Below are 17,899 nucleotides of genomic sequence, written 5' to 3' on the forward strand. Positions count from 1 at the left end.
CATGTCTGGATGCTTTATGCTTAAATCCGTTCTTACATGCTTAGATCTAACCTTTTTCATTTTCGAACGTACTTCCTATGCTATTTTCTCCCATTTAGTATATGTTTGGTTGCACCCTTTGTGTTTTCCTAAGCATGTTTTTTTGCACCTTTGTGCTTTTCTCGTCTATGTTTGGTTGCATCATTTTCTATGTTGCTTATATGGGTGCAACCCCTTGTTTGAGATCATATGATGATGATGTTGACATGCTTATACGTACCTTGCCTCTCTCTCTCTTGATTAGCTTTAAATGTTAGGATTTCTCATGTTAGCATTTAATGTGCATTATGACTTGTTTATTCTTTGTCCTTGTATGTGGTGATAACATGGTTTGCCTCCTATGTGCTAGTGGCTTTTCTTGTTGTATGTCATCATGAATGATTTCAATACGTTGGTTGCACCCTTGTTTGCTTATTTGTCTTGTTTATGCATGTTTACTTGCTTGTCTTATATGTGTAACAAAGTTTTCCTCTAAGATAGGGTTTCCTGTGGGTTCACACCCATCTATATACACGAAACCTGAGACCCACTTTTAGGAGCTTAGCTTGTTAGAACATGTATCGTCCATAATTCAATCCAATGGAGATGCACATCAACCTATGAAACTGAGGTATGATATATACGAGATGGCAGAGGAGACAACTTAGAATGCTTAATGGAGTGTACAGACCTAAGAAACGTGTGGTCTACAAAAATTCCCCCAACTGAGAGCTTAAGGGATCGAGGCTAGGGGACATGTTACCGAGCCAGTGGCAAAAGCAATCCAGGGTTGCTATATATAAAATCAACATAAATGGTGCCTCGTTTAGTGCATCACAGACATCTAGCATTGAAATAGAGGGACCTAGATTGCCACAATATAGTGATTGCACAAACAGACGGAGGGATAAGTCACCGGTGGGGCACATTTTATAGGGTGCTATTCGACAAACAAAAGATTACTCATCTGCAATGCAACTAAGGCATCTCACTTGCTCACAAAGTACATTGGCCAAATAAAAGTCACAATAGTATGCCTAGAGGAGATAAATCATAAAGGGCATAATTTCATTGAATGGATGGACTATTGGACAATACTGTTGTGGTCTACCTAGAGCACAGAATAATACATTTCTCATTAGAATTGCACAAATTAATGACCAGTAATAAATAATTTTAAATTCTTCTACTAGAAAGTTCATAGTTTTCAATGGTACAATACTTTTTTTGTGTTATTTAAGGAAATCAAAGTGCAATGACATAGAACTTTCTAGAGTGAATTTGTGTACACAACAATTGGACTTCTCACGTTATGAGTGCCATCCGACCACACAAGTGATGCAGATAACCTGCTAGTAACTTTTAATCCTTTCCCAGACACAGTCACAATGAAAGACTTCTTTTCACCCGAAGACTTGAAGGAGAGTGTACCAGGTTTCACGCAAACTTTGATATCAGAATCTGCAACGTCTACTTTAGCCACGTACGTTGAATTACCAGGGCCAACATTCGTTACTGTTCTGGGAAACTCAACTGTAAATTTTTTTACTGCATTCACTTGAGCTTGTATTGAAGGGTAATTCAAATCCTTTGGAGATCCTGTAACATGCTTTGGACATGTACCAAAAGTGGTAATGTTGATACTGCAAAGCATTTTTAGGTAGTCATCTTTAGATGCTTCATAAACTAGACCGGGAGCTTTTGCTTTCACTGGATTGATATGGCCAGCCCCAAAAGCAAATTCACCATCTTCATATTGACCTTGTATAGTGGCATTCATTGGCCAAGCTAAAAGAACAAGAACATATAGCGCGCAATAAGTTATAGTAATAAATTTAGCAAAGGAATGATTGAGCTGAAAGTGTGGCAAGTGAGATATACCAGTGGTCATCAGGGCAGATTTGATGGCGGATGGAGACCAATCAGGGTGAAATGTCTTAATATAGGCAGCTGCACCGGTTACATGTGGACAAGCCATGGAGGTTCCAGATAATATATTGTATTTTGCATGCCTCTTATCCTCATTGAATGAAGAAAGTGAACCAACAGGGGAAAATGCTGCCAAAATTTCTATTCCTGGAGCACTTATATCTGGCTGTAGTGTTTATGAAATATATGTATTAGAGAATCCAAATGTAACAAAGGCACAACTAGAGAAAGAAATGGAGATATGCAGATGATTGATGCATAACCTTCAAAATATCTTCTAAAATGCTGTTTGGCCCGCGTGAAGAGAAGGAAGCAACTACAGGAGCATGTGTATCTTTAGTGGTTTCACTTTTTAGTATACTTCCTTGTGGGTTTCTGAAAAACACATGACCATGAAAAGTTAATTGAGGAATCATGTAGCCTTTTTTTTTTGGCCAATATTATATGCCATTAATCAGCATATTAAAATTCTCATGAATTCAAGTAAAATGTCAATTTTAGATCTAAATGTTCTGCAAAAATAAAACATTGCAAGATCAAAGAGGAAATAACTATTAGAATCCTTACTTTGTAGAGTTCAAGAAAGACTGAAGCACACTAAATTGGTCAGTTGCCAAAATAGATGCAGGTAACGGTAATACAAAAGAAACATCTTTTTGATCATCACCTAAAATGATTGTCCCAAGGGCGCCAACTCTAGAAGTTTCTTCAATTACATTTGGATCATTACATACGACAATTTTTCCTTCCACCAATCTGCTATCCAAACAACCTTCTATGCAATTCCTAATATTGAAAATGACAAGCAAAGTTCTTAGCTTTATTAAGAAAATTTGGAGTTAGCAATAAGCAAAAGAGCATAAATTACCAAGCTAAAATATCAGAACAACTTCTTGAAGCAGCTTTCCCATATACCAAAGGAAATTTAGTTCCATTCAGTGTGAAAGAATTTACTGCATTTCCCTGATAACAAAAAATGAAACTGTGACACAAATACACTAGAATGAAAAAAAAAAAATATATATATATATATATATATATTGAGAGAGAGAGAGAGAGTATTTAAAAAAAAAAGAGGTCAAATTCATCTAGTTTCTATGTAAGAAATTTAGTGGTTAACAAATTTCAAATTTGAAGAAGATGATCAACCATGAGGATTTTTAGGACACGGCTTCACGCTGAATAGTCTGGTATCCTTTTTTTTTTTTTTTTTTTTTTTTTTAAATGATTGTCTGGCAAATTAAATGTATTTATAAAAGATTAAACATTTCATAGAGGCTTTTAGAGCTACACCCAAAATTATTCAAACAGAGTTAAGGAATACAATCATTCTAAGGAAGTCCTAGAACTGCATAGGTTGATGCCCTGTAATTAAAGGTATCATTGAGCCACAGCAGTGTCAGTGACTAGAAAGAACAAAGTAAAGAGAAAACGGTTATAGTTGAAGAAACTTGTCATCAAGCAAAGAAAGCAAAGAAAACATTTTAAGGGAATTATGAGGATAAAATTAAATTAAATGCGAAAGATGAAGATACTTACAGTGAGTGTCTTTCCATTTGCAAGAACAACCTTAGTAATAATTTTACGATCTGTGCTGCTGGCTGCTACGGAGAACAACCATGGTGCAACACTTGATACTGATGATACAGAAGGACCTTCGTTTCCAGCTGAATGAACGGTGAGTATACCTTTCTCCATTGCATGAAAAGAACCAATAGAAATAATATCAGAGTCAACAGCTATTGGTTCTCCACCTAGTGAAATGGAAATGATGTCAACCCCATCTGCAATAGCATCATCAAAGGCAGCAAGGACGTCTTCGCCTGCACACCCAATAGAATCACAGACTTTGTATGCGGCAATCCTTGCGGACGGAACCCCTCCTCGCGCGATGCCCTTTGCCACTCCATAAAAACTAGCATCTGGTACTTTGCTACCAGCTGCTGTTGAGGCAGTATGGCTACCATGACCTTCCTCATCCCTTACGGAACTATTTTCATCCGAGGAGTAAGCTCGAGCTCCAATAATCTTACTGCAAATTGTACATTTCACATTGTTCATTATGTTAGTATTTTTAGTATAAGTAGTGTCAAAGATCATGTTAATACTGGGTTTATGTTTATTATGTGTATTGTTACAAGTGACCCAATTTAGTGTAAAACTCATCCACACTTAAACAAACCCTATATATATATATATATATATATATATATACTCACACACACCATACAAGGGGTCTTTCTATTTCACACAATTCTAATATCAAAGATGTAGCCGTTTAGGACTTCATCTCTGTTAGACTATGTGGAGCATAGTTTATGTTTAATCCAGATTAATGGCCCAATCTAATATAGAAGTGTTATGATTTTTAATAGGAGATTTTCTAAGGCTAAGTCCATTCTGTAGAGATCAGCTATGAGGGATATAAATATTGTTTCTTATGATTAGGGTTTGGTTGTATTGTTTTAGAGAGAAAAAGTGTATTGCTGAATCTTGTATGATTTCCCTAAAAATACTTAAATCATTGCGACTCCGTGGATGTGGGCAAATTGTCGAACTACATAATTTCTTATATTGTGTGATTGCCTTGGTGTGTGTGTGTGTGTGTGTGTGTTTGTTATTTTTCTTCTGTTTTTCGTATCTCAAAAATCTGGAAATTTGAGTGTATTCCCAATAATTCTGTGGATATAGGCGGTCCGGCCAAAAAATGTAACCCCAGTGTTCTTTCTTTTCTCTTTACTTTTGCCTTTGCATTTCTTTACATTTTCTCTACAATTATTTTTTTCTTTAAATTTTAACTTGTAGAAATCAATGTTATGAATCCCGTTTCGGGACCCATTTTGGTTTGTCTATTAGAATTGAATATTTTGGTATCGACTTGTTTCAGTGTACTATTTTAGACCATGTTAGAATTACAACAAATAAGTATATATATATATATATATATAATATAAAATAATTAATTCAATATACTTGTTTTTTTAAATCTCAAATAAAATAAGTATATTGATATTAAAAAATTCATTTGTCAAAATTTTTGTAAATAAAGTCAACGTCATGATCAATTAGAAACTAGGAACCTTCTTGAAATTAACCTTTCCCATTTTCCCAAACCCACCCATGTGAACCTCTATCTCTTTCTCACCTAGCCAATTTATTTCCTGCCTCACACACTAATCAATTCTCAATCTTCTCACTCAAAGTTTCAAAAAGTTGGAATGATCTCTCTCTCTCTCTCTCTCAGTTTCTTCTTATTCTTTCTTTCTCTACTACTTCTATTTCATTTCTTTTCTTCATTGTTTGTTTTTTCATCTTGTGATTTTTCTTCTCCGTTTTAAACAAAGACGAAGGCAGTGGATTTTTTTTCCTTCTGAAAAGGCAGTGGCTCAAAGTCTCAGACATCAAAATCAGAGGGTAAAAAAGCCAAAAATTCATACAGGCCGAATATATAATTCCGACCGATATTGACAGAAATGCCCAGAATAGCCCGAAATGGGCCGAAATTCTACCCAAGATGGAATAGGGAGGGGTCACCATTCCAGCTTGCATACCGATATGAGATATTCCAACTAGAATGGAACTGTATTAATAATAATGGTAGAAACCAATGAAGGCTCCACATGCAAGCGAAGGTGATCATAGGACCACATTAACTTACCAAAAAAATTATACTTGAAAAAAGAAATAGTGTGTATATATATATATCAATAACAACTTGTCTTCTAAGATTTGTTGTGAAAATATTGTTGACATAGTATTTCTCAGAAAAATAATTTCCTCCCAACATAATCTTTGACCTTTTAAATAAATAAATAAAAATTAGCTTAAATAAGAGCAAAAATTAGCCAAACAGCAACAAATAAACAAAATACTCAACAAAAATCTCATTCAAAGACAAAAATAAATAAATAAAGACCCTTAATAATTTAGATTTGTAACTCATACAATTCATTTCATAAAAATAATCATTGACTTCATTTTTAGGAATTTTTCCTTTACATTCGTTTGGAAGTTCATAAAGAAATGAAATGTATTTAAATAAAGCAAATGAATGAAAAAGAAATAAATGGAATGAAATTAAGTAATTTTGTTTGGATGTTTTAACATAAAGGAATGGAAATCATTGTTTGATAATAACATAGAAGGGAATGAATGAATCATTTTCTGACAATATAATTATTTGACCCCTATTTTGAAATAAAGAGCTAACTATATAAGGATATTTTGGAAGTTTTTGTAAAAAAATCATTAAATCTAATTTTATTCTCTCCAATTTCTCCTAATTTTGGGGGGAATGAAAATCTTAGGTTTTGAGGTAATAGAGAAGAATAAGTATTCTCTCCTATTAATTTCATTCCCTCCTAGTTAAACTCTCAAATAAGGGAATGAACTTTTATTTCCCTCCACAAAAACTCTCAAACAAGGGAATGAAAGAATATACTAAAATTATTTTTTTCAATTAATTCCATTATTTTCCCTTCTCCCAAACGAGCTATTAAAAAACTAGTGATTCGTTGCTCTACTCTCCTTGGCTTTGCAAAGGCAACAATTCTACTCTTCTCGACAACTCAGCTCGCAGTAGCAACAGGTGTCATCCGTTGCTCTCTCTCTCTCTTTACTTTTTTCTTTTTTATTATCATTTCAAACTCTCTCACTTTATTACTCTCATCTCAGCATTTTCAGTTCTCAATTTATCTCTTATGAATCCATTTTTGCCTTTTCATTTTGTTAGTCGAATGAAATTGTAAAACCTTATATACTTGCATGTTCTCTTTTTTTTCTTTTTCTTTTTTTTTTGGTGATAGCGATATTTTCAAGTTCTCTTTCTATTCAATTTTGTATAATTTAAGTTTCTTAATAACTCCCCTAAAAAAATTTCCTAGAGTCACCAATGGTAGAAACCCAAAAATCCTACAATGATTTTCATCTTTCTCATGGTGTAGGCTAGGAAAATTATTCAAAAGAAAAATCATAATATTATTCTGGGAGAAAGGAAATTACTTGTTGCAAGTAAAGTTGCTGCCACCTTTACAAGTGCCCTTCCATTTCTTAGGTGGTGGACCATAACCTTTATCGCTGAAACTTTCAGACTCAGGCCAAATTCCAGTATCTAGAACACCAATTATTACGTCACTCTCGACAGTAGGATTTCGTTTTGCAGTTTCGGCTAAACCAATGAATTCCCATGATCTTGTTGTTTGAAGTTGGAGAGTTCTACTTGGAAAGACAGATAGCACTTCCTTCTTGCCTGCACATTATTGTCAGTATACTAAGAAATAAGTTATTCCAATAACACTACGTTAAACACTAGAATGATTGGTGTTATTATTCAAAGAAATTCAACTACACAATTGGAGGTGGGAGGGAGAGAGAGAGAGAGAGAACAAAATAAATAATAAATCATTTACTAGCAATTCTTTGTTGCTCTTCATTACTGAGTCTGGCTGCAAATGCATTGAAACTCCTAGTATAGCTTCTAACTATGGACTCAGTGGCGGCACTGCGAGGACAGAATTGAAGAAATGGTCAAAAACTTAAATCTTTCTTCCTCTTTTTTGCTATTTCTTTCTTTTCAAATAAAAAGAGATAAGACCTATATATGTAGAAGTCTTAACAGTAAGATTTGAGAGCATAGTTGATGTAAGGATGCTAGTCCCATAGCACCAAATCATTGCATTTGCATACGGAATAGAATTATGGATTGGCCATTATACAAAACTATATAGTAATTTACCATCCTAAAAGGTGCAGTATTAATGTTATAGATTAAAGGTAAAACTCTATGAACTGTTACCTTTCCCCAAGAATTTCTTCAAGAAGGCTGAGATGGTGAGATGTAGGAGAATACTGACCTTCTGGTAGGGAACCCATGTACACAATGTAAACATCTTTCTCTTTGTCTGTAGCACCACAACAAATGCTGTGGGCGGCGACCAAGAGAATCAAAAGGAAATGGTAAGGGGATATAATGCTAGACATAGCAGTCATTATGCTGGGATTTAAAAAATGAAGAGGTCTGAACTGATATTTATGATATGAATCCATGAGAATTGCCATTCATACGACCGTACTTTCCTTTTGAATAGCCAAACACATTTCTGGCAATGACAATACAGCTCACTAGCCAGGCAATTAAAGAATTTATGGGGCCTCAAATTTTCATATGTTTCCTTTTTTAAATTGGTGCAAAAGAATCTTGATATATAAGTAGCACTAATATCGTCTACATTCACGGTATCAGCAAAGCATAAGGACCATTTGTACTTTATATATAATTTCACATGTTAAGAATATAAAGTGATAGAGAGAAATACTGAATAATCTGTATGTTGATGTATATTCTATTTGTATAACACAATATAATAGAAAGCCTTATATAAGCTAAATATATGTGAAGTACAAGTAATATAAGTATATTACAAATACAGTATACTGAGTTAAGCTTAATAAACTAAGTTATATACTAACACCATATAATCTGTTGTAAAAAATGGTTTACCCATGATTAAAAAAGAAAGAAGATTCATAAAAAAATAAATAAATAAAAAGAAATGATTAAAAAAAAATGAAAGAAGAGAGATAAGAACAATTGAGACATCTAGATCAACACAAAATTATGTAACTCAGCACTTTGTCTTTGTCCATAAGGGTGAGAAGCTATTAATCCATATATAAGAAATTAAAGTTGCATCAGTGTTTATATAGCATAACCCTACCCACTCCATTTCCACTCATTGTGCTTTGCTCAGCTCCTCTATGCCCATAAAAAGGCCCTTTGGTCAATAGCCTAGAAATAAATCTGAGCAAACTCCAACAATCTCAACCTTGACAAATATTCAACTCCTTATATGAATTCTCATTGCTTTGCCTCAAGCTTCAACTAATAGGTGGGAGAATGTCATCAATCAGAATGCACATAATCAATATGCCTTGGGTCTTATGTGCGACAATTTTAAATTGCACTATACATTGCTTTTCATAATACAATATTTGCAAAAAATCCAATTTACATTACTTAAATCTAGCTAACAAATTCGAATGTGTTATAAAAGTGAATCATCATGCTCAGACTTTGTTACAATGGCAACTCTACCTACAATGTTACTGCTGAACAATTTAAATATTCCCACCTACTTTTTGACCCCTTATTACAACCATAGCACCCTTTTCTTTCTTCATTATCCCACTCTCAGACATATACATATGAAACATGTCTTACCTCTCTTAATGTTGTCACCAAATTATTAAACATCTTAATTTTAACTCTTCTTATTCTAATGATTTTTTATGAAGCATCATTACCCATTAGAATATAACCAAAATTAGGGGACACCACACGGGGTGTGGCTTGATAGTAAGAGTTCTCGTTCTGTACTCAGAGAGGAGCGGTTCGAGTGATAATCCCAGCAAGGCCCACGTAGTACATGTGGTATTTACCCATTACCGTCACATGGCATGGAATCGATAAGCCCACACTGGAGACCCCCTTTTTCATTCAGCAAAAAAAAAAAAAAAAAACCACAATTAGCTGACTTGTAAATGTCAAACTAGTCTGGGCAGTTACGTGGAATAAACAAATATATTGAATTTAGAATCCAATAATTGATCAGAACTTCATGAAACTAAAAACAAATCACTGTCAAAGTCTGAGTTAGCTTCCACTACATTGAAGGATTTTGAGGGCCCTTCCTCTTATCTTTCTTTTCCCCCTTTTCCAATATGGACAGACCTGCTTAATATGCCACTTCTTCTAGCATTTGTATTATTGCACAACCTTTTGTTGAATTAGATCTATTATGTTCCCTAGTACAACTATTTTCTTCCCAGGTCTCATTTCCCCAATGCAGTATTTAACCAAGTGTTCATAGGAAACAGAAAGGTGGGTCAAAAGCATCAATGCTTTATCTTCATCATCAAATTTGATATCAATTCATAACAGATAACTAATGAACTAGTTCAGCGTATTGATGTCAGAGCTGGGTCCGCACCCTTGGCCATCTTAAGCTCGGATATTCAATTTATTCATGATGTACTTGGACATGCATTGACTCTCCAATATTAAGCATATCCTTATGGTTGATCCCTCGTACATGACATAGTAGATAACCTTGTTACTTGTTAGTTAGACATATCCAAATTGTACTAACCGCTTTCATTTCAATTTTTTCCCACTCATTGTCCGTTATTTTCTCTGGTTTCCACGTTATCCTAACTGTACCAACAAATCTTTCTCCCTTCTTTACCATAACCCGAAGTTACCAATTCCATTGAACTTAACTACATACGGATGCCTTAACAATAGAAGCATATATCTCCATTGGAATGACCAACCTAAGCTCTAATAACAATTTATGTAAAAAATAGGTTTATGCAAGATTAAAGAAGAGGGATGAGAGAAATCAACATAGACAGCTCACATGGATTGGTAGTGTGCCTACATCCACAAGACCGGGTGGCTTTTTAGTCTATGATATCAGAAATTAGCGTTACATCATTGTCTATGTAACATAACCCTACTCGATACAAGGTTAATATCTAAATAAATACCCTTGTACTGTTACACTCCAATCCACTATGCCATAAGTTAAATTTTTTTTTTTTTTTTTTTAAGTTTGATAATATAGTGTAAATGTTTTTAGACATATGATTTTAATATATATTAGTCTCATTACACGCGCTCCGCACATGTGATGGGGCTCTTTTTTTTATTTTCAAATTAATGTAATTTTTCATTTTAAATTTATTTATTATTAGTGAGGTTACATGGGAAGAAATTTTTAAGAAACTAAAATTTAAGATTTGTAATTGAGTAAACTGCTAGGTTTAGTGTATGCTAGTTGTAAGAACCAGACTTGAGTTCCTAGCCCAGCATGTGGACGGACTTAGGCCTAAGAAGCCCAAAACAATGAATTTGTAGAGAAATGAGTTGGAAAACTAGGCTTTAGTTGATCAAACAACGATCTAGATAGGCTTGATGACAAAAAGATAAAAATGGACAATTATGAAATGAAGAAAGAACGTCCTCAGCGAAATCCGAGGACAATAGTTCTAATATAATGTTCTTAGATATCATTACAAATTTGATTGTGGAATGCTATAGTATTTCTTCTCTCAATTTCTCCCTTCTCTTTCTTGTTTCCTTCTCCTTCTTTTATACTCTCCCCCCCTTTTCACCTCCACCGTCCACTTGTAAACTAGATAGTTAGGGCTGATACTTGTCCCATCAGCCCTTCTCATAAGTCCCCAAGTAGTAGATGTAAGGTTGAAATACACTGTTCAGGTATCACTTCTACATTAATGCGGCCAGGGGATTTAGCTGCAGTGCATTTAATGCGAAGGTAGCAGCTTTCTCCTCAGATATTTTGGAGCTCATTTTTATCTTATATCTCTGCAGTGCTTATCCGCCCCAAATGAATTTCAGGGGTTGTCATCCTTGCTGTCAATCCATTTTCCAAGACCTCGGCCATGTTCAGCCGAGGAAGTTTTCATCTTCAGCACACTCTTCGGAGCCTTTAGGACCAAACCCCACCTTTTTTCATCAGCGCAATTTCCTCTAACGAAGACATCTCCTACTAGGGCAGATCTTCATTCTCAGCTTGGGCCACAAGCCCAATATATGAATAAATAATGAACTTCTGGGCCCAAGGACCCTACACTAGTTTTTAGGGGAAAAAAATGTATCAAACGTGCATGAGATATATTTAAATAGAGAGTGCTAATTTTTAGGAAAAAAGTTTCCCTAGTAGTTTTTTTTTTTAATTTTGTTGAATTATAATTTTAACCCCATTTTTTATTTTTTAATAATAAGGATTATCTAATTAAATTAGGGGTATTTTTAACATTTTTTGAAGTCATAACTAACTTTCTGAATCCTCTTTTTTTTTTTTTTTATAAAATTTCTAAATCCTCTTAATATATAAAGATGATCATTTTAGGATATATATAATCTAATTTTAACCATTAATTTATTATTATAAAATATATATTAAATAAATTATTTTTTATTAATGATTAATGAAGATTAAGTAGATATATGGGTACAGAACAATATATATATATATATATATATACCGCGTAATCCTCCATGATCTTGTTTAGGGATGGCAATTTAGATCCGACCCGCGGATACCCGGTCCGGTCCGACCCTAATGGGCCGGATTTTACCCGGTCCGATAAAGAATAGGGTCGGGTATGGGTTTTAAAAAAAAAAAACCCGAAGCGGGTCCGGGTCGAGTCCGGGTTTTATAAAAAAACCCGAAACCCGACCCGGATAAGACCCGGTTATATATATATAATTACTAAATTACCCTCACTTATATATATATAGTTGAAAACCCTAGATTTTTCTATTCTTCTCCTCATTTCAGCTCCGCCTCTCCCTCTTCATCTCTCAGCTCTCTCACACACACGCCTCCATCACTTTCCTCTCCCACTCTCACTCACTCACTCTCCTCTCCTCTGACCACCACAGCCACAACCAAGCCTCACTCACTCTCCTTTCTTCTCACCACGACAGCCCCAACCAAGCCCAAAAAACCCGTACACTAGCGATGGACATTTCGTACTCAACATTTCCTTCACCCTCTGATCGAAACCCCCACTGTTTTTCAGCGAATTCGAAGCCACCAAACCCCCAAACAACTTGTCGTTGAAGAATATGTGTCGAACTGCTGTACTGTCTCTACAATTCGACCGAGAAAAGAAGCTGAGAAAATGGGTTGGTTTGTTAGATCTTGGATCCGTTTGGGTTGCAAGAAAATAGCCGAGAAAATGTTGTAATTATTTTTATTTAAACATGTATATTCAATGATTTCTATGTTTGTGATTTTGGGATTTTTGTGTTTGTGATTTTGGGTTTGTTAATCGTGATTTTCTGGCTCTGTTTGGTTACCGATTAAGTGTGAGAAAAAAGAGGAATAGTTAGTTTTGATAGATTGCATTTTCAGGAGGAAAAAAGAAGAAAGTGTGATTAGATTTTCGTTAGACTCTGTTTAGGCTTCAATTCTCTTCTTCTTCTTTTCATTTTTTTTTTTTTTTTTGGGTTGGGCCCAAAATCCAAATCTGGTTGGCCTAAAGGGGGCCCGCGAGGCCCGTGGGGCCCGGCGACGGCGGGTCCGGGCCGCGGGCTAAGACCCGTGGGTCGGGTCCGGGTATGGAAAAACCCGGCCCGAACCCGACCCGTTGCCATCCCTAATCTTGTTTGCTACACGAATTATGGAAAACTCATCCACAAGCTCCATAATAACCCATATATTATTGAATTTTGACAATGATCGAATGTAATCATATATAACAAAAATATTTAGTATACTCCAAAAAAAAAAATATATATATATATATATATATATAACAAAGAGAGAAAAATGAGGAAGGCAACCAAACCCATATATTTATTTCATTGATATAAATGATTTAAATAAATTGTGCTTCAAGTAAATGAAAATAATATTTGATGTGAGAGAGAAAATTTTTGAGGGGCTGATATGAGAGATAAATGATCGAGTGTTATGCAAATCAATTTCTTAAAGTAAGAATATTTCATTTTTCGCATCATGTTAGACTTTGAACTATATATATATTGTTAGTAACCAAATTATATTTTTCGCATCATGCATGTTAGTAACCAAATTATATTGTGCTTGTATATTGCCACATTGCCTTAATTGCTTTTAAAAAAATATTTAGAATTTAACTTTTTTTTTCTTTATTTGTCTTAATATTTAAATTTTGAGTTTTTAGCAAAAACTTAGTGCTTGAAATTATGTGAGAGCCCATAGAATAGCTAGAAAAAAAAAAAAAAAAAATCAGTGGAGGGATAGGGGCAATATGAGTATGTGTGTGTGTGTTTTTTCAAGTTTTTTTTGGTTGTTTTTTGGAGTTATTTTAGTTAAAATATTGGTCCACTACTCCAATTCGATCTTTGGATTATAGTAAAATGAGAAAGACGATTTTTTTTTTTTCTTTTTTGTTTCAAGAAAGATGAATTTCAACAAGTTTTAATTTTTTAAATAATACATCATACTTCTCTTCTTATCTTTTCCATATATATCATTTCTTTCATTCTTTTTTTGAATAAATCTATCATATGTATGTAACTTATCTTTTATTTTTTCCATATATATCATACATAGTATCTTTCATTCTATTTTTGAATAAATCTATCATATGTATGTAACTTATCTTTTATTTTTTCCATATGTAGCATAAATATCTTTCATTCTTTTTTTCAATAAATCTATCATATGTATGTAACTTAGGAGTATCTTTTATTTTTTCCATATCTATCATACATATCTTTCATTCTGATTCTCAAAATATATATATATATATATATATATATATGTTTCATTCTTTTTTTGAATAAATCTATTATATGTATGTAACTTATCTTTTATTTTTTCCATATATATCATACATATCTTTCATTTTTTGAATAAATCTATCGTATGTATGTAACTTATCTTTTAACGCGGGGAACTTATCTCCACTTTTTAGCAAAAAAAATTTGTATTATTATCATTTTTAAAATTATTCTTTATGTTAGAATTAAAACATGACATGCTCACATTAGTCGAAGGATTGAGTCTCTTTCCCAATGGGTACAAATTACAAAATCTGACTAAATAAATTAGATTGATAATTTGTGTATTTACCTCTTCTTTTAACGAGATCATTTAAATAGTAGGCCTTTTTTTTCACTTTTTAAAATTTAAGAATCATATGAATGGTAATCTTTTTTGAGAAATATATGAATGGTAATCTAAAATGATAAGTTATTACCCAGTATGATATTTTCCCGTTATGTACCCTTATTTATTTATCTATCTATATTAAGAACAATAGCCATACTGCCATAGTGGTCTAAGATTGGACAAATGACACGTTCCTTGAGAAGGAAAGAGAATTCTCTTTATTTAGCCTTCCACCTTATCAAAACTTAGCATTTATGTCAATGTATTAATGAAAATTGCTACAAACACAACAAATTTCACAACTTATTAAGTTGGTTGAATATAATTGGTGGTGACATCATTCTCGTTTGGACAACCACTATCATTACTTTATAGCACACCATTTGCAAATTATCACATTTACAAGTGTGAAATTTGTTGTCAAAATCTTTGCATACTTAGACTTACTTTGTATCAATTGACATCATTCTTATCTAGTTACCATTATCATCATTTTATGGCACACTAATTATAGATTGTCACCTCAACAAATGTGAAATTTGTTGTCAAATTCTTTGTGTACTTGGACGTACTTACTTTTTGGATGTTCTTTCATTTAACCTTCCACCTAAGAGAAGGTTTTAAGGATTTTTTTTTTTTTTTATTATTTATTTCTATTCATCAATAATTTTATCTCCTTAATATTTAAATTATAATAAAAATTTTAGGCAACCACTTAACATTTTATATATATATATAAATATATATATATATATTAGTATTTTAACTCACACTTATTTTCCAATATGGGATGTAGGTTCTAGTTAGCTCAATTGGTAAAGTCTCAGATGGTTAAATAAGATATCTGTGATTTAATCCTTGCCTACATCAAAAACTTATTGGTGTCTTGATTTGATGATAAAGAACTATCATTAGGAGCGGACGCCATAAGTTGAAACTCTCTAAAAAAAATTCCAATGTGGGATTAATCCACTGTTTTTTCTTTTGAGAATAATAAGTGTTTTAATACACACACACGGGGAGAGAGAAGAAGATCTTAAAGAAACTGACATATCCAAAAGGGCCTAACTCTTGAATACACAACACAGACTTTAAACTTCTTTAACTCACACTCATTTTCCAATGTAGAATTAACCTACTATTTTTTCTTTTGAGAATACTAAGTATCTTAACACACACACACACACGGAAAGAGATGAGAAGATTTTAAAAAAAACTGACAGTAATATATATCCAAAAGGGTCTAACTCTTGGATACACTGCATGGAAAAATAACCCTATATGATTTATTCTCCCTTTTATTTTTCTAAATATGAAATTTAATACTTACTATAGCTATTAATTGGTATTTGTTATGATTGTATTTGTATATAGAACTAGAGATTGTAGCACTATGGACTACGCATTTATTATGATCATGTTATATATGGAACTATATATTCTAGCATTTAAAGAAATATGATATGTTATAATTTTAATGGAGAGTTAATATTTAGAATAGATTTGAAATTTAATGAAAAATAGGATAAAGTACAAATTTAGTCCCTAACCTTTTCACTATATGTCAATTTGATCCCTAACATTTCAAATTGACATACAACGAAAAGGTTAGGGACTAAATTTTTGTACTTAATTCTTAAAAAAAAAAATATATATATATATATATATATTAAATTAAGGCATGTTTGGTACACTGAATGAGGATACGACTCTTTATTTCTCAGAATAAAATTTTTTGTAATAGAATAACTAAACATATTCATAAGTTTGGTTGTAAGTTGTAACATTAGAATAAAACTTAAAATTTATTTTAGGAAATATCTTACTCATACAATTATATTTCCTAAAAAATAATATTTTTTAAATTTTTGATAGAAAGGATTCTTTCTCATTTTAAAGATAACTATTCATAATGAATGATTAATCCTTGTAATAAAAACATGGACAAAATTTGATAACAAACTTCACTGTAACCTAAGACTACAATTCAATTAATATCTTTTTATTGGACGTGAATTTTAATAACTCCATCATTAGATTACATTTTTTTTCTTATATCCTCCATATTTGCAAAATTCCAAAATATTAAAGATTAATAGCGATGTCATCACTCAAATGTTAAATTTCAAATTTTTTGTAGTCTAAAATTATGCATAGAAATTAAGTTTATAGATCGAATAGTAAATAAAATCCGATTGACAAGAAATTTTACATATGTATTAAGAACATTAAGAACATGCAATTCAACGGTTAGATTTTCAAAATATGTAGTCTTGTTAATTTTTTAAGTAGGAGTTGTAACTTTAGGCTACAACCAAATTTGTAGCCAAACTTTATTCTAAAAATATAACCAAACCATAGAATAGCTAAATCATAGGAATAACTATTACATTATAATATCTATTACAATCTACCAAACATGACCTTAGTAGTGTGTATTCTGAGGTCTTAACTCTTAAGATTTATGTTGGCACTATATTACAAGATTTTCCAAAAGGATATATATATATATATATATATATATATATCCTTTCAACTCATAAGAGCACCTTGTTTGTTTGGATGATAGTTAAGGTCGTTGGCCATGTTTGTTTTTTATTTTTAGTGACTCTAAAATAGTGAATCACTCACCTTTTGCTTGACAATTGACACACCAAGTTCTTGGATACTGAACCTATCATCACTCATTTCCCGAGTGACACCTATGGGACTTCAGACATACGAATCTCACGCAGCTCTTTGAAATTTCACCCCGCCCCATGTATGCATGCTATTTGCCGTGTGCATGGGTTGGGCCCAAGCCATACGTCGAAGTAAAATGTTTTGTCTCCTTTTCTTTTGATTCCATTAGCGAAGCTCATGAATCAAAAAAGGGGTAACTGTAACACTTCATTTTATACCCCTTTAAAACTTGAGCCCCCATTTCCCATTGATGATAACACTAGGAGGTCTAGGGCTAATCTAGGGCCTAGCTATGGAAATACTTTAGTTGAAAAATTCTTTGAAAAATATGAAAATCCTTACAAAATCCTAAGGGTGCGTATGCGGCCATGAGCTTGCGTATTCATCCTTAACTCTTACGTTCGCGGCCATGAGCCTACATATGCAGTTAGGGTTCCAGAAACTTCTATAAGGCAAGTTTTTTACAAAATCTCAGCAGAGGCAGTCCCACATCGCTTGGAATCGCCTCCGCCCCTTCTCTTTGAACACTATAAAAGGTCCCCACAGCCCCTTTTCCCAAAACACACAGAATCTACTCC

At 33.0% G+C, this 17,899-nt stretch overlaps 1 protein-coding gene across 1 annotated transcript; it reads right to left on the minus strand.

Annotated features, from left to right (window-relative positions):
• Positions 1–1,288: 1,288 nt before the first annotated feature.
• Positions 1,289–7,833, minus strand: LOC126724450 (subtilisin-like protease SBT4.3). The gene is made up of 9 exons (XM_050428979.1): positions 7,742–7,833; positions 7,356–7,447; positions 6,949–7,195; positions 3,487–3,979; positions 2,816–2,910; positions 2,515–2,733; positions 2,211–2,322; positions 1,900–2,113; positions 1,289–1,806 (listed from the first exon to the last, which is right to left on the minus strand). The coding sequence occupies exons 1-9, from the start codon at positions 7,816–7,818 to the stop codon at positions 1,289–1,291; spliced, it is 2,067 nt and encodes a 688-aa protein (XP_050284936.1). The 5' UTR covers positions 7,819–7,833.
• Between the last annotated feature and the right edge of the window lie 10,066 nt (positions 7,834–17,899).

The sequence above is a fragment of the Quercus robur genome, chromosome 4, assembly GCF_932294415.1.
Source record: "Quercus robur chromosome 4, dhQueRobu3.1, whole genome shotgun sequence".
NCBI lineage: Eukaryota > Viridiplantae > Streptophyta > Magnoliopsida > Fagales > Fagaceae > Quercus > Quercus robur.